This window comes from Hypomesus transpacificus, chromosome 6 (assembly GCF_021917145.1).
Source record: "Hypomesus transpacificus isolate Combined female chromosome 6, fHypTra1, whole genome shotgun sequence".
NCBI lineage: Eukaryota > Metazoa > Chordata > Actinopteri > Osmeriformes > Osmeridae > Hypomesus > Hypomesus transpacificus.
The window spans coordinates 8,757,305-8,777,806 of NC_061065.1; the positions used below are offsets into that span (position 1 = coordinate 8,757,305).

Here is a 20,502-nt window from a genome sequence, read left to right on the forward strand (position 1 = left end):
ATTGGAGTTAAAGCTCCTGCAGTATATGGACTTTGTGTGGAATCTTTTGGAAGCAAATTCCTAGCATGCCGAGGGTTTAAAAACAGGATTGATTGGCTTTCTACCATCAGTCTGTTTCATAATGGATGCGCAGTAAAAAGAATGCCCCTCTCTCTTTATCTGTCTCTCTCTGCATCTCGTCATCTCTGTCTGTGGAATGATTCCAGGAAAATTGTTTATGCCCTGGAATTGAATCAAACCTTACAATTTAGCGGTCTAGTGTCCTCATCTGTGCATTCCTGAATGTCTCATATTGTGTTGTTGATCGTCTCAGGACAGGGAGTGGCCTCGCTTATCCATTCCAAGGTTAGGAAGTTTGAAGAGCATCCATCCTGTTGACAGAGACTTGGAAGGTCTGCTCGCAAGCATAGCGTTCTATTATGGCTCTGGATATGAAGCTGGGAGTTATGCAAGTCACTGTGTGCGTGTCCTGATCCTGCCCCCCTGATCTCAGACCCCATGTGGTGACAGGAGGAAGGAGACGAGGAGTTCTGCCACAGCACAGTGGGCATGTAGAGCTGTTCTCTTGAGACAATACAATATAGGCTCTTGGAAGGATAGAGACTACATGATGCTGATGTGTTACATTTTTAACATAGACATCAGAATTGATCTCTTGAATGCATTTTGGAGATGTAACATATTCAAAATTAAGACTTGCGTAGGTGTTCCATAAGAGAAAAGGAGGGAGGGAGAGAGAGAGAGAGAGGGAGAGAGAGAAGCAGAGAAAGAAACAACCTCGACAAAGGAATAGCATATGTTCCTGTCAGTTAATCTGGGGCTTTTCACAGTAAGATGATTAGGGCTTGGATGGTCCGCATTAAAAAATAAACAGATAAAATGGCTAAACCATATCCTCGAGCCAGTTAGTTACAACATCGTGATTGAGGCCCTCCTTCTCTCTCTCCATCTCTCTCTATCCACCAATCTCTCCTTCCATCTCTCTCCTTATCTATTTCTCCCTCCATCGCTCTCTATCCCCCAACCTCTCTCCCTCCATCTCTCCCACTCCCTCCATGTCTCTCTCTCTCCCTCCGTCTCTCTCTCTCTCCCTCAGTCTCTCTCTCTCCCTCAGTGTCTCTCTCTCTCTCTCTCCCTCCGTCTCAATCCCTCCAGCCCTCAGCTACAGTGGGCTGTTCTCCTGTAGAAAATGAAAGCTCTTCTCTAGATCATCCTCTGGTATAGTCTGGATGCAGTCGGGAGTGTGCGTGGTGCAAACTCATTGGTAAGACATGGTCATCAAATGGGTAATTAGCCTCCAAAGACTGCTTGTTCCTTCAGGGGGGTGTTGCTGTCTGGGGAGGGGTGAAAGGAGACCAAAAGGTTTGGTCAACAGTATCAGGCCAAGAGTTCTGGAATAAAGGCTCGGGAAGAGAACAAGTCCTGGGTGCCTCTAACTGCCTGACCCCTGTACACCCACTGGGCTTGTCAACCCAAACTACCACCTCAACCAGCCAGGTGTGAAAACAGAAAAGCATGCACTATGAAGAGACAGGCTCAGCCAACAGAAGGGGTTAAGGGCAGACCAGAAAGAGTCAAGGAGCGACGATGGAGAGTGCTAATGAAACGACGGGTTGACAAGCTTGACTGGTCATCCATTAGGCTGGTACGCTTGGGCTAAGAGAGGCACGGAGCTGAGATGAGAGTTCTGCTCTCCTTCCTCACCCGGCTGATTCACCAGAGGTCAAGCATCTGGCCGTAAAGCTCTCATCTTCGTCACTAATGGAATATTATCCCCGGTTGTCTCCCGTTCAGGGCCACACTAATATACCTAATGGCTCCAGGAACAGGAAGTGGAGGACTTTGATAAACGGATGCCCTGATGCTGGAGTGGCTGGTTTTAACAAATGACTCGATTGGACTGTGGAGGAGATGTTCCGACCCTAGTGTATGGACATAATGCTTCTAAAATGGATATCCAATTATATAATGGTATAATAAAGGCTATTGCGTCATAGAAGAGAGTAGTGAGATGGGCTGGAGATTGACGTTCAAATAAGATTATTATAAATTGAGCTTTTCTAGAGCGACAGGACGAGCTGAACCGTGTGGCTCACTGCGTGTGTTAACACACTGTTTGCTTGCTGCCCTCTGTCCTGCCAAGAGAGTTGAGTTGTTGCCTGTAGGGAGATACTGTATGTGTCCCTAATGAAGGGCACATATTTTCCCATTACTCTTATTTTTTATTATTTTTTTATTATTATTAATATCTAACATAATCTTGAAGGCTTAGTCTTCAACTCAGTTTTTTTCCCCCTAAACCTTGTGTCCTGCGTTGACTGAACCTTCCAAAAACCTTCTGTCAGCCAATTGCAGAGGAGGGTAGAGGACTGTCACCCAGGGTTTCTCTAACCCAGTCTGACACTGTGCCCTTATCTGCCGCAGAGGTCTCTACTCAGACATACAGCGGAGAGGAGTAGGAGGAGGGGCGAGTGGAGGGATTTTACGAAAAGAAAGAGAGAGGAAGTAATGATGACATGAGGTTGGAGAGTGGAAGGAGGGTGCCTCCTTTTCATGTCTGTCATCTTGCCCCCCTGTCGGAAGGCAATGTTGGTTGAACAGGTGAAGATGAGACTAGACAAGATGAGACACATTGGAGTCTCTCTGCAAGTCCAATAATTTTGTGAGAAAAGTCTCAGAAGAGCCTGTTAACCGGTTGGGTATAATTACCACAATAATACAGTAGAGTCAGTTTGCATGTCTGGGCTAGTGAGCTTTTCTTATTTTATTTTGTTGTTGTTGCTTTTGTCATCATTTTTTGAGACAACAACTTTGGTTTCACAGCTTAAAGGGAGTACTCAGAGTCTACGTCTTTCAGTCTCTCTCCCTCTCTTTCAGAACGTCAGGACGCTTCGGCCACAGCTGTCAGTTTGAGATCAGAAAAAGCGACACAGTCTGTGGCACATTGACAAGAGATCTTCTTTTCACACAGAGATTCCAGATGGGGGTTCTGAACTCTCTCTGGGTCTGGAGGGGATTCAGATCCTCCTTTAGGAGAGGATGAGGATATCTGGACTCAGCAATGTAACACTTTGTCACTGGAACGCCATTGGCGAAAGGCCTACGCCTATCAGAGTTGTGCACATGTAATAGAATTAACTATTTTCATCTCTTCTACTCACGTTGTGTGATATCATTTACTCTTCCCTGTCAACTGGCATTTTCCCTGACCAGGGACTAGAATCAAATGGAATTTTTCCTTTGGTTAATTCCTTTCTATGTGAATGCTGTTGTCAAATTGAAAGTTTAGAACTAGCATCGTAGATATTACTTCCAAAAATCTAATTTTAAATCAATTTTTAGTAACGCAGAATGAAATGGGAAAAATCTTTTGAAAATGCCTCTGTTGAAGTGTGTAATTATGGCTTCGTCAATAGCATTTGAAGGCCTGTTTTACTCATCGAAGCTGAAAGATTACTTGTAAAGCTCCAGTTGATACTGATGAATGGGCGAGAATGTGTTTGCAGTGGGTTTCACTAGTAGGGGGAAAGCTATCCCCCATTTAATCTCTGTCACAGTCAAACAACCAAACTGTAATGGAAACAAAGATCCTTAGCACTGGACCGACGAGGAGCACCCTTTTCAGAGTATTAGACTGATATTATTGCGGTTACTGTTACATCACTATGTTTGTTGGGTTGACATTGTGCATGGCACAGGTGGGATGCGGGTCCTTTCAACTGAAGGTCCTTGTTGAACTTAACGTGCCCTACAACCTGGCAACCACACAACCTGGCAACCTTGTGGTCCAGTCAGCGATGTGCCCTAGGTGGCATGTTCATTCAGGTTTGGTCATGCCAGGTAATTTGCATGATAAGAAGCCACACATGCAGGAAATCCAACTGCCTTTATTCATGTAAACACCAAGGCGACGTGATGTCATTAAAGAAAAGAGGAGAGAATATAGACATAAGAAGACCCATGTACCATCGATGACGATTGAATGAGATTCCATAACGCTGATGGGATTTGACCAGAAGGATAAAAGAGGATGAAGTTGAACTTATCAAGTAGCGTGTATTTAATGTTTATGGCTGTGGATGAAGCATGGTTATATAAGCCTAATACACCCCAGCTCAGCAGTGACTGTGACTCAAGCCAGCGGCGCTATGTAGATTTATGGAAATAGTCGCCATGACGTCTGTGGTCATGAGTACAGAAGCCCACAGTTCCCAAGAGGAATAGTGCAATGTGGTCAATATATAGACATTGATGTCATGTTGTGGCTATAGGTTTTCTGGGTAATGTAGTTTAAAGTCCATATAGCGCCTTTTACCTGGCTCATAACCATGTAGTCCCCTTTAGGCTAAACGCCTGGTTGGGCTTATTCATTTAGCCTCTGTGTTGATATCCATCTTATTTGGTTGGTTCCAGTGACCCCTAGTTTGGGAGGAAAGCCTGTTTAATCTCTGACTCACCCACGAGTCATGACCTTTGACCTCCTGTGCCAGAGGGCATCTGTATCACTGACCCCTGGACATGCAGTATGAGAGGTTGTGTGTTTACGGTTGGGAAGGTCATGAAACTCCACTTCTTGTTGTCAGTACCACAGACGACTCTCCTCTCAATTCATCCAATTGGACAACGGCAGAAAAAACGTTTCTGCTCAGTTTTTTTCCACCCAAGATAAAATTCGCAAGGCGCTCAGCAACCCTAAAGCAGCGAGCAGAAAGCAACACTCTCATAGAAAGTGATTACAAAAAGCTGCCCAAAATTAGCTGTCTGATCCAAACCTTAGCCTCAACTGTTATGAGCTGACTGGCAGGAGAGCATAGACGAACAGGGGACAGGCATGGGAGCATGCGCCGGTGGCTCAGCCAGCATGACCAGCCAGAGACATAAAGAAGAAGCATTTGTTGACATCGTTCTGGCTAGACAAGCATACTCTGTGGTACTAAATCAAAAGGTCAATTGGTTGGTAGTTGATGAACTGTAGATTGTTAATGTTTATCGACTGATGATTGAAGGTCTGCTAAGAGCCTGTTTTCTAGGGTATCGACCTGTTTGTCTTCACATCCGAGAGGGCGATAGAGGGGGGTGGGTTGTGTGTGTGTGTGTGTGTGGTTGGAGAGTCTGTTTATTTATAGGGCTCTGGGCAGGCTCAAATGCAGACGGCTGTCTTGTTGCTATCGCACGTCTGTGTTGGGGGAGACAACTAGTGATGCCTTCCTCCACTGTCTCTTCCACTCAGTCAGCACCCTCATAGAGTTCACTCACCTCACGCGTATAGCTGGGTGTCTGTGTGTGTGTGTGTGTGTGTCTTTTTGTGAATCGGTACGTGTGTGTGTGCACCTTTTGTACCATGTTCCTGGTTGTCTCCCTGATGATTAGGCCACTTGTGGGGGTTTTAGATTTTGTGCCCTTAATCTCTTGATTAGGTTTGAAGAATGGCAGACTGGCAGCCTTCCAGGACTAATTCCCTGAAATCAAAGCTGAGGGCTTATTGTTGTCACTGGCACTAAGTATTCCGCTGTGGTCATGTGACACACGGCCTGTAATCAAACACAAGTGACACATGTCACTAACTAGAGGTTTGCTTTTCCAGAACCCACACACACACACTTCCTGACGTCTCTATCGGTGAACATTACTGCTGTCCAAGGTCTCGTCAGAGCCTGTCCCTAATCCCTGAGGTTGGTGATTAAAAAGGAGTGTTACTGGCAGAGTTCATGTGAATGTGTTGAAACACTTGTTCAGTTAAGGAAAGGCCCTTTTGTTGGCTATCAGCCGTTTCACCTTTGGGGCTTCCATGTGGTGAAGGAAACCAGCCCTGTGAACACAAACGTTCACATCACTGTGTGTGTTTGTGTGTTTACATGACTACTAACTCAGGGCAGATGGTTGATGTTAACAAACACAAAACTGCACACACACACACATTTTCTCTCTATCGCTCTCTGTCTCTCTCTCTTTCTCCCTATCTCTTTCTCCCCTTCCCTCCTTCCCTCCCTCCCTCCCTTCACACACATGCTTCAAATTGCGTGAGGAGGTGAGGCGTTTCTTCTGACGGAACTACCTAGCTGGCGCTAGTGTCTCACCCGAAGCCAGGTCTTGTCAGAGGGAGTTAGCGCCATGCTAACTGACGAGCCAGCTCTGCCTTTGATGGCCTCCCAGGGGCCTGTGGTGACGCGTCTGGGCTGCCAGGTTATGTCGTTCCACCGATTAATGCAGCATGGATGCCCATTCAACTTGCTCCAGCTCCCCATCGCTCTTGACTGTTGCCCTGCCTGTGACTGAGCACAGGGGAGCGGAGAGCTGAGAAGAGAGGGTGCTGGAGGATTTTTCCTTTTTTTTTGTATTGATTTTTTTGTTGCCAACTTGGGTTTGAGGGCAGCAACAGAACCACGGGCGTGGGCAGTCGAACGCCTCCCAAATACATCATGGAGACTCTGCTGTTCTGATGGGTGCCAAGTCATGAACAAAGATGCCTCTCTATTTTCTGCTCTCTCTTATTCTCTCTCGTTCTCTCGCCCCTCTCTCTCTTTCTTTGTTTCTGACATATTAAGACTCAGCAGTGTTACAGCAGTTTCTAGCCTTCCTCTTCATGTTTGATGGAGTTTGTCCTTGATTGGACAGCCTTCTCCTCAACTATGCTGTTCCAGAATATTCTTTCCTGTGTGCATGTGGACAGCAGACCGCAGCTCTCTGTAATGAAGAACTCATTGGTAGACAAGAGATCTGTTCTGTACACATTGAGGTCAGATTTCACGGAAAGTTTTCTGCTGAGACGTTGAAGTTTATTCCACATCTTGTAGTCATTGACCAAGTCTATCCACACACACACACACACACCCCTCACCCACACACACACAGTCACAGATGGGCTCAACAGCCCCCCCCCCCCCATCTATGCACACACTCCTTCCCTCATGCCCTGTGTGTGCCTATCCCCTCACCAGCAGGCCTCAGTGTTGAAACACACCATCGTGCTGTCGTGAATATGAGAGTCTTGTCCAGCAATGGGACCAGACCAGTTCAGGGCTCTGCATGCTTTATAAAAAAAACGACCAACAGATGGCTTTCAGACCGGCAGTCAGTTGGTATTGATCTCTGAACATTCTCTTTGTGTGTGTGTGTGTGTGTCAGAACTCTCCCAGCCCCCCATGGCGTAGCGTGTGTGTGACACGGTGCATGTGGACGCCCCCAGAGTGGCTGGGGTCTCTCCAGTCCTGCCCAGATGGCCCTCCTCCAGAGCCTGCCTGGACGACACCCCCTCCTCATAGACAGACCCCCCACACACACACACACACACACACACACACACACACCCATATACACTCCTCAAGCCCTTGACCAGGCTCTGGTTGGGGGTTGAGGGTGTGAGCTCTGTTGGAGGGGTGGGGGGTTGAGGGAGTGAGGAAGGACTGAGTAAATGGGTCATGGTGGCCCTGATGCGATGGGAAGTGACACACTGAGGGACAGAGTTATGAATGTGTCTGTCTGCATCACTCTGCCACATACAAACACACACACACACACACACAGAGCAACCTCCCCTTACAGAATCAACTCACACACAGACACACAGGAGAACAAAGAATAGAAGTGCGTACTTATAGAGAATAGTACTCTGTGAGTACAAGGTCTCCACTCAGATTTGTGGATTTACTTTAGCCTCTTTATCTCTTTCTTTCGCTCTCTCTCTTTCTGCCTCTGCGTTTAGTTGGACAATGCTGTGTATTATCTTATGATCCTGCACTGTAGGATTCAGAAGCATCGTACATAAACACCAGACACATAGCTCCTCAGGGTCGATATGAGTTAGAGTGATCAGCATGGGATTCTGCTCCAGCTTAGTGAGTGGAGAAGAGGGAGGAGGAGAAGAGGGAGGAGGGGATGGAGGGATGAGGGGATGGAGGGATGAGGGGATGGAGGGATGAGGGGATGGAGGGATGTCAGGCAGGAGGGTGTTTTAATTGGCCGCGCCGTCTTCCCCAGGGATGAGTGTTTGGAGGTGTTAAAGGGAAGAGGGCAAGGAGACGGTCTCTTAGGAGCCCTCAGGGCTGCGGGTACGCGTGTGTGTGTGTTCTTATCACTCCCATCATGTCATATGTGATTCCGAAATGATGTTCTCTTGGATTGAATTTCCCTAACGCCTCACATCAAAGGCTTAGTGATAGAGAGAGAGGGAGAGAGAGTATGATGGCCGCTATATCATCCATCCCCTAGCTACACTTGTGAGATCCGTCTCTCCTCCCCTGCCAGATACTTGATCCAAGCCTCGGATCACTGTGGATCACTGTGGTCCTATCCTGTGATAGGCTCATCCTCAAGCTCACAACACCTCTCTCACACCAACCACAGAAGGCCTTCACCACACCATCACAAAATGACGGCACCCATGTTGGCACCACAGACGCATCATTAAAGACCTGAGTGAGGCTTGTGGAGTCGGGAGCATCGAGACGTTGTTTCTCTGGAGAGTCCGGATTGTCGCCTCCACGCTAGCAGAGCCTGGGTCGTCCTAATCGGCTTGGGCCCTGGACGCAGGTCAGCCCTGCAGATGAAGCCAGATTAGAGGGTCACAAGGGAGGGAAAGAGGATTAGTGTAGCTGGCCTGCTGGGTCTCTTCGTTCAAAAAACGCCTGGCCACAAGCCAGTCAGCCAGCCAGGCAACCAGTCAGCCAGCCAGGCAACCAGTCAGTCAGCCTGGCCACAAGCCAGTCAGCCAGCCAGGCATCCAGTCAGCCAGCCAGACATCCAGTCAGTCAGGCAGGCATCCAGTCAGCCAGCCAGGCATCCAGTCAGTCAGCATGGCCACAAGCCAGTCAGCCAGGCAGGCAACCAGTCAGTCAGCCATGAGGCCAGCCACACGTTTGAGGCTACTGAAAAGAGGAGTAGATAACTATTCACCCTGGCAGAGAATCTGTCCACCACTTCTGCCAGGAGATGAGTACAGATGCATCTATATGTTTTGTCCAGTTCTGTGGCTGAGGTCTAGAACCAGGACCTTGGGCAAAGACTATTATTATTAGCTACGACGTTTTTGAGTCATTTTAAGAAATATGCTGTCCAACAACCAGTCTGTCCATGTATGGTTTGTAGCTAATGCAATCGCGTCTGATTCTTTCATCCGGTCAACCTGGGAATGGGGCTCAGCAGCTTCATCTGGTGGTGGGGGTTGGAACTGGGCTAGTTGGACTCATCAAATGAGGAATAGGATATGAAACAGCTCAGAATGAAGGCTAAGCAGACTCTTTATGTGTACGTGTTTTTGACAGCTCAAACTTTTTCAGTGAAAACAAGCTACTTTTCTGAATCACCAGAGCAACCCCCCACACCAAACATGTCATCGCCTCTTCCGCAGACATGCAGCCCTGCCCATGCCCAGAACAACTGTTCTTTTTCTTGCTTCCATTTACGAGAGCAGCAGTGGGTCGGTGGCAGAACACCATGATGCGTCTCTGACAGGCTCTCAGAACACCGTGGCTGCGTACTGCTGCTTTGATCTCTCGCTAAATTAGAGTTTGGAAAACAAGTTCCAGAACACCCACAGAGAAAGAGGTAGCTCTGAGCTGCAGCAGGCTGTCCCTGGTCTGAACCAACAGAAACAGATTCCTTTCTATTTACCCAAATCTCTCTGTCTCTCTCTCTCCTCTCTCTGTCTCTCTCCTGTCTCTCTGTCTCTGTCTTTGTCTCTCTCTCTCTGTCTCTGTCTCTCTCTCTCTTTCTCAGACAGGTGGGCTGTAGTGCACGTCCCTGTGCAGTGCAGTTCTGCATGGTTACTAACAGAATTAGGTTACTCATCGTTGTTTTGCCACAAAAGGCTAATTTTAGCTTTAGGGATTAGCAAAATAGCAAACCAGCGCAGAGGAAAGAGTTAAGTGAGGGAGAATAGCCTTAGACGATGTATCCAATCGTGTATGATGAACACATGGACGCACAGCCAACACAGGGCAGCATGGGACTGGGAGAGCTGGGAGTGCTGAGCCTCCAGCTCCTCATCCAGGAGAATGTCAGAAGACTCCGAGCCCTGGGGCCCTCTGCTCATGTGCCCCTCGCTGGCTGGGTCCTGATGGGGCCTTTGAAATGCTAATGGTTCTCTTTTTCTCCTCTCTCTCTTGCTTTTGTCTGCTTTCTCTCTCCTCTCCCTCTCTCTGATTCTTTCTGGCTCTGTCTCTCTCCTATTCAATAGATCCCTCCTGTAACTACATCAGACAGCTGGAGACTAAAGTACGGATTTTGGAGGACGATAAAAACAAGCTTCTTTCACAGGTGAGGTCATTATAGACACGCACACACACACACATCCACACAAACACACATGCAGACTGGCCTGACTTGTCCTGATGCTAATCATAATGCCCTTACAAAAGACACTATCATTTTGTTCTCAACTTGAACAACATGAACTTGCAACTTAGAATTATAATCAGAGTTTGCCATTTGAGTGCTTTTTTATTTAAGAGTTTTCCCTGCCGACAACTCAATGTAGCTACACAAAAATAACAGGCTTTTCTTGAAGACAAAGTGAAGTTTTGAAGCCTGTTTTTAGCTCACCTCTCTCAGTGAGCTGTCTGTAGGGTGGAGAATGTGCTTAGTCATGTTTAATTCATGGAGGAGCAGAAAAAAGTATCTTCTAATACCTTGCTCGGTTGAATCATTAACCTTGTGTGTGTGTTTTTCAATCTATGAGAATGGAAATAACGCAAGGTTAGTTGATTTCAGAGTATCCAACTCTGAAGGCCTGCTCTGAAGAAGTACTATAAATGTTCTAATTGGAATATACTTGTTGTTTTTTTTTGTCACTATGTTTGCCAATTATCTGTCCACTGATCCGTGTAGGGAAACATTGTGTGGGCAGGAATCTTTTTATGGTCTGTGTAATTACAGCAAAGTGCTCCGATTACAATGTTGAAGATCTGACAGGGCCTGTTTCCTTCAGCACAAGGACAGTTAAGATTAGCCTTCCTTTGAATTTGGGGTAGGCGTAAAAAATAATTGCTTCATTCCTTGCACAATAGGGATTTATTTAAGCATAACTAAGATAATATTTGAATAACTGTGAGAAGAGATGCACTGTTTTGTTTCATGGGGACTCTTAATGACCAAGAAGTGTTTTTCTCCAGCTAACTTATGTTGGAGATACTTAGTAATAACTGGGAGAGCAACTCCCACCTGGAACTGGAGGACGTCCTGTCCTTTAACTTGTGATGTTTCTCATCTTCAGGCTTGTAACAGATATAGCTTATCACAATTACCAACCAAGAAGGTAACAAATTCAAACCTACAAAACTTCCACTTGCTAAGAGGCAAAGCTCTACTTTCCTAAAACGCCTCGGAATCTCTGCCACTATGCTTTTACTGCAGTCCCTCTCTGCCTGGTGACGGAACTTTCTTTAACCCTTTTCGCATCACCCACCTGCTGGTAGCATGCTAAGCTAATGGCTGTACAGGTTTCTATGAGGCTGCCCTGTTGCGGGAGCTAGGTGCTGCTGGGGTGTGTTAGCTAGGTGGCTACCTGCAGGGTTGAGGGGTGGGGGGAGTTTACATGGTGCTCAGTAGCATGAACAGCTTGTCCTGGCTCCCAGACATGCCTGGCTGTGTGAATAATTCAGCAGAGTTGGGGCGATGCTGGTCATGCCAAGAAATCAATACTGAATGAGTAACAACTGGTGTGTAAGTTAACAGGATGAAAATGTTTTAAAATTTCATGAAAGTCGTCTTGTTGGTTTTTCGTTGTCTAGGAACCTTTTCGTTGTAAGAAAAAAAAAAAGTGTTTTTTTAACATTAAACACACTCTTATGCAAGGCTGCAAGACGTGATTTGAGTTTAAAAAAAGGTTCTGGATTTTTTTTCTCCTTGTTTAAGATAAAAGCTTATACATACACAGACCCACTGCCTTAGTCTTACGTAATAGCCTGGTGGCCAACATGTCTCAATGCTAGCAGGTGTTATTCATAAGGGATTATCCTGCTCAGCTGAGATATTGCCCAACTTTTAATATTGTGCAACTGGGTCAGTGGATCTTTGTTCAGTCTGAAAGAAGAAATCTTAAGAAAACAATATGAATTTAGAGGGAATGCCGACACACACACACTGCTCCAGTCTCTGCCACCCACACACACACACGTGTGTGTGAGGCGAGGCATTCTATTATGGCCAGCCATACTCATAAAGGTCAACAAACTGTGACTATGATGGATTGCCTTAATACCAGATGACACCGCATCCATTAACTGCAGGCTAATTACCTGAGTGACTTTGTCTCCATGGCCTCTGACAAGGAAAGCAGGCAGGTCACCAGAGAAGACTCTCATAGGAACATTACGGATGACTGACGATGGCTGGAGCAGTTACACAGCTATTACGCTCGACACTGCAGCATTTCACTCACATGAGCTCTTTGGTTTGGTTTGACACCAATGTCCTTCTTTTGAGATCACACAAGCACACCGAACTTTTGTGATGAATAACGTATTTATGCATTTGAAATGCGTTCTATAATATGCTATCTGTCTCTTAAAGACTGTAGAAGTGACCCTGACTTGGCAAATATACTCACAGTTCTCATGTTATTTACAGTCCTGATGCTTCCAGCCATAACATGAGTGTGTGTGCTCGTGGTTTGCGTCAGAGAAAACAAAAAACGGCATTGAGCGTGTGAACCTGTGCGTCTTCCAGGGAAAACGTGTGTGTGTGTGCCTCCCCGCGTTGTGCGTCACCATTTCGTGACAGGAGAAATGTCAGAAGGAGTGTTGGAGCCGACGTCGCCTCGGTCGTCCAATGAGAGGGTGGCCCCATCCCTGAAGCCCGCCCCCTGGGAGACCCCGTTTAACGGTCCTGGGTGGAGGGGGGCTTTGTAGAACCACGTTCTGCTTCTACTGAACCACGCTTCATGATATACCACTTACAATAGGCCTGTGCATTACGCAACCACACCTACTCATTTCTAATGTAATTATCTAATCATTTATTTTAATGGTAAAAATGTGTATTTACCATTAGTTCATGGGATTGTCTGATTCAGTTTTTGTGTGTGTATTTTTGGGTGTGTTGGGGTGGCTGTGCCTGTGTGTGTATGTGTGCGTGTAATATAACTGTGTTGACATGTCTCTGTGGGCCCAGCAGTGTAACCCTGGAGACCTGCGCATGCTGAGGAAGGGCATGACTCTGTACCACTCTGAGTCTCAGCTGTCCTCCCTGCCACAGCGCCAGGACGCTCTGCACAACGTGAGTACTCTCTCTCCTCTCTCTCTTCCCCTCTTCTCCCCTCTCTCTCTTCCCCTCTCTCTCCTCCCCTCTCTCTCCTGCCCCCTCTCTCTCTTCCCCTCTCTCTCCTCCTCCTCTCTCTCTCTCTCGCTCTCTCCCTCTCTCTTCCCCTCTCTCTCCTCCCCAATCCTGCTTGATCCCAAATTGCATATGGGATTAATTATCCTTCTCTCTCCTGCCTGACCCCTGACCCCTTGACCTCCCAGTATGGTGGGAGGGGGGGGGGGGGGCTGGTAATAGTTTTCTGACAGACCTCCACATGCCACCACCTTCAGCACAGAGAAAATCAATAGTGTATTTAATCAAGCCGAAGCCCCAAGCTGTCTCCCTGGTCTGGCCTGCTCTATCACGCTACGCAGCTTATATGTTATGGTGCCTCTCCGGGGGTCGGGGTTGGTGTCCTTCCCGTGAACTTTGACCCCTGGATGTTCCTCTGACAAGGATGATAAATGAAGGGTTGTCACGGCAGCGTGTTGTGGCCTAGCTCAGCTTATGGTGTTTACATGTGGCACGTGCTTCCAGTTTGATTAACAACACAAGTGATATGTGGAACCTCCCCTTATCACTCAAAATGTTGAATAATTGTGTTAACTCAATTTTAGATTGATTATCATTCTGTGTTAGATCATTAAAAAAATCATGTAATTGAATGCCACATGACATATTTGATGTAGGCCTAACTGAACAGCTGGAATATAATTGTCATCAGTTTCCCCGAGATCAACTAAGCCTTGTGACATCTAGACTCTACATGATCAGATAAATACTAGTGGCTGAGGTCATCATGCATCACTAACTCACCCACCAATAGACTCCCTGATCCCTGCTGAGCAGCTGGTCTGTGTGTCTTCACTGCTCTGGTCAAGATCTATCACAGTGATTAGATATGGGACTCACTTCCTCCTTCTTGTTTTGGTGCTGTCGCCGTGGTGTCTCCATGGAGACCTTTTCATTATGGGCTGCACGTGCATTGATTGGTTGTGCTGCAATGTGGGCTGAGTCCGTCCATGCGTGAGCGCTTAGCCCTTATTGGAGTGGAGAGAGGGAGGCACGGAGATGGAGGGAAGAGATGGGGGGGGACAGAGAGAAAGAGAGAGAGAGGGATGAAGTGAATGAGAGGGCAAGACTGAGGGATAGGAAAAGAGATCAAATAATAAAGAGTGGACAGAATGACTGGGCGGGATGGAGAGAGGATATTACAAACAGGCTGCCAGGAGACAGGACACAGAACTCAATGTTCTCTATCTTTCTGTTCCATCCTGTGAGTGGAGGATGGATCCCCATACTCCTTATTCCTTTATATTTAGCTGTGCTTCTATCAGCGTTCAAACAAGGATCACCCTGCCCCACTTACATGTCACGTTGTGGATGTAAGAGGGAGGGATGGAGAGAAATAGAGAGAGATGGGGAGGCAGATAGAGAGGAGGAGGAAGAGTGAGGAAAAGAGAGACCAAGTTTTTTGATTTATGCAAACATAGATAGACAACTCTCAGTCTACACAGAACTGCTGGTTCTGACAGAGGGTGTTGGTGCTCCTACAGAAAGGTCTTTAAAAGGCAGATATATGCAGGAGATCAGCCAGGACTGCTCATCCATATGAATAATAAGCAACGCCCCGGGGCTGTGAGCCACTCCGAGACTGTCCAAACTGCAAACTAACATTTACATTACAGTTGCATCTGTGAAGCAGCTGAATCTAATACTCAGCAACACTCCTGTTTACTCTTCCCAACCCCTCTACTTAACCTGCGGAGGAGAAGGGGGGGAGTTGGAGAGACGGCAGGCAGGGCTGTAGACTAGGTTGTCAGGTGAAGTTGACTTCCCAACAAAGACTGTTTGACATTTGTTAACGGTTCGTTTGGGATGTTTCATGAAGGCATGCTATGGTTTCGGAGGCCAGAAAGGTTGCAGCGTGACCTGGGAGAAATAAGGCCCAGGAGAGCAGGTGGAGGCTGGGCAGGTGGACGCTGGGCAGGTGGAGGCTGGGCGAGGTGGAGGCTGGGCGAGGTGGAGGCTGGGCAGGTGGAGGACTGGATCTCAGACTGAGAGAGTCACAAAGCTGTGTTTAATACAGGTCCACCTTACCAGGGCCAGGGTGAATGGAGCTATTGTAAAGCTCCCCTGCTGTCTCTCTCTCTCTCTTTCTTTCCCTCTTGTTGTCCCTCTCCCTCTCTTTCTCTGTCCCCAACAGAGGGGGTATTATTCCTGGGGGCCTGGATGAGTCAGACCCCCTTTCAGGTCACATCACAGAGCACAGGGAGATTTCAGAGTGGACTGTTTAAAATCAGGGGCCCTACAGCGCTTTTGTTCTGCCGTGTCCGACCCATCTGAAGCAGGGTGAAGCATCTACGAAGCCCTCTGTGACACTGCTTATCTAACCAACACTACACAAACTGCAACGCAAACTGCGCTTGCTGACCTGTCGAAGAGTAACCATTTGGTTTCTTATATACTACAACAATACGTGGGAAGATCCCAAATCAAACACGGCGAATCTGGAGCAGACGCCATGTTGTCAGAGCAATCAGCTGCTGGTGACGTCACTAAATCTCCAAGGCAACATATGAAACAACTCTGTGGAGTTTCAAAAAACGATTGCTTTCCTCTGCAAACTTTCAGGAGGTATACAAACGGATTTGTTAACTTTTGAGAACGCCTCTGGACCAATAAGAACAGCGGATTGGTCTAATTACAATACTAGTATATAAGAAATACAAATGTATCGCATTTGATTTGTGTTCATAAAAAAGGGTTTTGCTTTGAAGCTCCAAGTGTAAATCCAGCTATCAAGCAGGCTGGCAGATAAGACTTGCCCCTCTCCTGGTCCTGGGGTGTAATATCTGTCTCTCCTTCCAGGGCACAGGCCGTCTCCCCACCAGTGAGTCATCCCCGGCAACAGGCTACCTATCCTGCGTGCAGAAGCCGGAGGCCGTGGTGCACGCCATGAAGGTAGGAGAGCGCTGTGTCCCGCCCTGGTCCTGCTAGAGATAAGACGTGGGCACTCTTTGTGCCTGGGGACCAAAGACCGTTCCTTGACTCGGATCACTGAAATACTGGTCCTTGGACTGTGCTTATCTACATGCAGTATCTGTGTGTCGTTTGGGGGGGGGGGGGGAAGTGTCTGCCGAATGAGTCACGTGAGACTGTGTGGTTGTCCAGGTGCTGGAGGTGCATGAGAACCTGGACAAGCAGGCTCCAGAGGACTACGAGGAGGACCTCAGCGAGAAGGAGAAGGCCATCGTCCGAGAGATGTGCAACGTACGTACACAGCGTAAAAGCACTGTCGGCATTTCCTCCCTGTGTCTGCTCTGCACCCCCTCTGATCTCTCTCTCTCTCTCGCTGTCTTTCTCCATCTCTCTCTCTTTCTGTCTCTCTCGCTTCCCTGCTCATCTGTGTTAGTGTCCCATCCCAGAGTTCTAATTAGAGTCCGTAATAAGAGGCTGCTAGTTGGCCTGTCAGAGCAATTACACTGAGGCAGCAGGGAAAAGAGCATTCTCTCCATCCTCCCCCTGGGGCGCTTAGAGGCCCTGAAATGTATAAAAGGTTTGCTGATGGGTAGGGAGAGAGTGGGATGGAGACAGAGCGAGGCACAGAGAGCGAGGGAAAGAGAGAGAGATGGAGAGATCGAGGCACATACAAAGAGAGAGAGATGGAGAGCGAGACAGAGATGAAGGGACAGAGAGAAGGAGAGAGATGGAGAGCAGACAGGACCTATCAGGACTTTAGGGAGGTATGTGGCAGGACAGGGATGTGAAGGAGCACAACAATAGCCCCTCTGTATTCTCTGTGGCCCTGGGCCTCCTGGTCTGGTATCACATGGTGCCTGCCTCCAGAACCTTCCCTGCCTGCACTCCTCAAAGGCAGCACACGTCTCACTGTGGGGGTGATCTCTGCTCTCACAGGCTGCAGGTGAACAAGCAAACTAACTGTTTCTTTCTGAGTTGTATAACAGTTGTTTTCTGTGTGTTTGTGTGTGTGTTCAGGTGGTATGGAGAAAGCTGGGCGATGCGGCAGGATCAAAGCCGTCCATCCGACAGCATCTCTCTGGGAACCAGTTCAAAGGCCCGCTGTAGCCTAGCAACGAGAGGGAGAAATGGAGGGGGTAGCATAACCTACCTACACTCACCTGAACTCACCTGATCTTTGTTCCTGCTGACTACGCTACCCAGCATACACCACACCTGCAGCCAATGCAGACTGCACTACCCAGAACACACCACACCTGCAGCCAATGCAGACTACACTACCCAGAATACACCACTACAACATAATGTCTCTGTGAATGGACTCTATACAGACCTCCTCAGGCACTCCTTCAAAACTACAGATCACACGTTTTATGTTTATGAATGTTATGTTTTCCCAGCGGGTTATCGCTACTGGTTAACTAGCTTACAGTACTGAAAATTCTCGTGTCACTTCTTCTAAAAACAAAACCTGTTACACAAGAGCCATAGAAGTCCTTTTAGAGGAGGACTGTGTCACTTTGTGCCAGGAAGGCTGTGTGGTGGACCAATCAGGGCTGTTGGCTGGCTGAAACATTTCCTAATGTTGGGTTAAGGTCAGACATGGTTTGATAGAAACTACCAGAGACCCCTTTTGTCCTGTCAGTTCTGTTCGCCTCTCTCTGGTTAATTAGCATACTTAGCGTTAGCACCCAAAGTGTTGATAATTATGTGAAAACCCACTGTGACATAGCACCCTTTACTCCAAAATATAGGTCTATTAACACTGTATACAGATCACTTTTAAATGTGTGTAAAATATGTATAAAAAAACCATAGCACTGCTTTGTTGTTCTTTGATTTGTTGTTTTAATTTTCTATTCTAGCGTGGCCAATGTGTTGTTTATGTTCATGAAAAGCACACAATCGAACCTCAAACAGGGATTCATTTTCTTCTCAGTAGAACAAGTTCAGATTTGTAACTCTTTTTAAAAATGAATCATCGGAATAATTTGTCATCCTCCAAACCTGTCAACGGCCAGTCTATCGAGCGATTGAGTTCCTCTTTGTATTTTGGGTGGTCAAACTCTTGAAGATCTAGGCTGTGTGCATGCTAGACAATCACGATCTCAGGTTGGGTCCAGGGCTTTACTGTCACCCATCTGTGACCCGGTTGAAGAAGACTGAATGGCTGTTGTTCCTCTGTGTTTCTGCCTGTGTATCTGTATCAAACCCTGGTTTCAACGCAGTTGACAACTGTTAAGCTGAACTGTTAAAAGGTGAAAACTGTTAAAACATCTGCTGTATCCATGTGATACCAGACAGCTAAGAAATTTTTTTCTGGAACGTATAGTTTATATATTTTTATTACATACCGTAATGCTAATCCATAATTCGACATGAACTGAATTCAAAGATGAATAAACTTGTCAAAATGTTTATTTTAGACATTTGTTTAAACCATTCTGATGAAGCCTTGATTACAATGTTGGTGGCAATAACGTTTGACCCATTGTCATGGATACAGAAGATGGCCTGTCAGCCATGACTGCATGTTTGTAACAGTATTTTTGTGTGAGAACGTGAGAGCCAAGTCTTCCCTAGATGTTTCTCAGCACAGTCATATGTTAGTATTCCTTGATGTCAGAATGATACTGTTAAGTATCCCAGTGAAGGTATTGATCATCAGGTGTCAGAGAGAGTGTGTGTGTGGGGGGGGGGGGCATTAATAAGAAGGCTGTCGACCCAGACATGAAGATAAAGCTGTCAGAATGAATGGGTCCTTCCTACTGAGAGTTGCTGATTAACATCTGCAGCTCTCCTTTGTATTACGCCTTGTTCCAAATTAGAACATTGTTGAGGCTTCCATAAGAACCTAATGTATTCTCTCTCAAACATTGGTATTTGGGGTTTTTAAAAGTATGGGTTTAAAAAGTGTCCTTTTTCTAGGAACTAGTAAATTTGAAGATTCTAAGCCATGACATGATACAAACTATCTACGATATTAGTTGGCATTTGGTTTCAGATGTGCCACCTTTTCTGCATGTTTTGATTTGGAACACGTTTTTTTTTATAAAACCTAAGTTGTATTTGTTTTCTTTTGTAAATGTGCTAATACCAGAATGCTGGATCCTAAAACCTACAGTGTTGATGCCAATTCCTGTAGTAACTAGCATGACTGTAACTCCTTATGAAGTTTACTGATATCAGCAGACAGAAAATGAAATGGGTCACTTAAATGATTTGGGGGAAAATAAAAATAAACTGCTTTCTTTTCAGTTCTGTCTTCGTAGTGTCAATGACTCAACATTAATCCTGTGAGGGTGAACAACACTGCCCCCTGCTGCAAGTGTAATCACAACACATGTTGACTTAATAACTGGAGAAACTCATTCAGATGGGTTACTTGGTCTGTTTTTAGGAGTTTTGTGGCTGTGCTCTGTGCCAAATACGCACGTTAGTGTGCCACTCAGCAGACCAAGGTTCCTGCAGGTTTCACTACGTCAAATTTACAACCGTTTTAAGACCTTAAAGATCGAAATGTAAGACCTACACGACGCATTACCAAAAACATATTCAAATCAAAGAAATTCTGAAAAACTTTATTTCAATTAATTCAGTCATTAAAAAAAAAGTTCATTTACAGATAAAGCAATCATATTATTAACCTAAATTAATACAGTCTTGTAGAAAGTAACTTTGCAGGAAACCTCTGTGGCTCATTGGGTAAGCATGTGTGCCATTGAGTCACTGCCAAACACAGTACTCCTGGCTCAAATCTTGCTCAAACCAATTGATAACTGATCAGTTACGTAATATATATATATTTTTTTTTAAGACCTGAATTAATTTAAGACCTCAGATGAAAATCGTTTAAGACGTTTTGAAGGCCTTAAATTAAAAATTCCGATTTTTAGACCCTGCGGGAACCCTGGCAGACAGGCAGGGTAGGGAGCTGCTTTTTGTGAGCTAGTCTAAACTTCCCTTGACGAGAACACGCGTTCCCCCAACACTGAAAAATAATACAGGAACTGTTCAATGTAGGAAAATGGATTTTTTTTTATTGTCCCAAGTGACACAACAACAAGTGTGTATGCAGCAAGGTGCACTTGTTACAGAAAAGCCTAGCTAAGGCACGTACGGATATAAGCTCTCTAAAAAGATCCATCGGTCGAGACTTCACATATGTACAAGTACACCTCCATTTGTCCAGTGTTAGCAAGCAGCCACAGACAGCATCCCCCTCGTCCCACATCTGAAATGCAGTTTGCTGCAGACTGACTCCCAACTTTTGGTACAGTAGAA

General features: G+C 46.3%; 1 protein-coding gene across 3 annotated transcripts in view; it reads left to right on the plus strand.

Moving 5' to 3' along the window:
• Positions 1 to 19,475, plus strand: part of LOC124468395 (coiled-coil domain-containing protein 85C-B-like) — a 30,531-nt gene extending 11,056 nt beyond the window's left edge. Inside the window, exons 2-7 of one of the 3 annotated variants that reach the window (XM_047021071.1) lie at positions 10,175 to 10,254; positions 11,210 to 11,251; positions 13,108 to 13,212; positions 16,108 to 16,200; positions 16,411 to 16,509; positions 17,236 to 19,475. In XM_047021071.1, the coding sequence (XP_046877027.1) occupies positions 10,175 to 10,254; positions 11,210 to 11,251; positions 13,108 to 13,212; positions 16,108 to 16,200; positions 16,411 to 16,509; positions 17,236 to 17,325 (509 nt within the window). In that variant the 3' untranslated portion in view covers positions 17,326 to 19,475. The remainder of the gene's footprint in view (positions 1 to 10,174; positions 10,255 to 11,209; positions 11,252 to 13,107; positions 13,213 to 16,107; positions 16,201 to 16,410; positions 16,510 to 17,235) is intronic. The other 2 variants (XM_047021072.1, XM_047021073.1) reach the window with 2 other exon arrangements.
• The last annotated feature ends 1,027 nt before the right edge of the window (positions 19,476 to 20,502 follow it).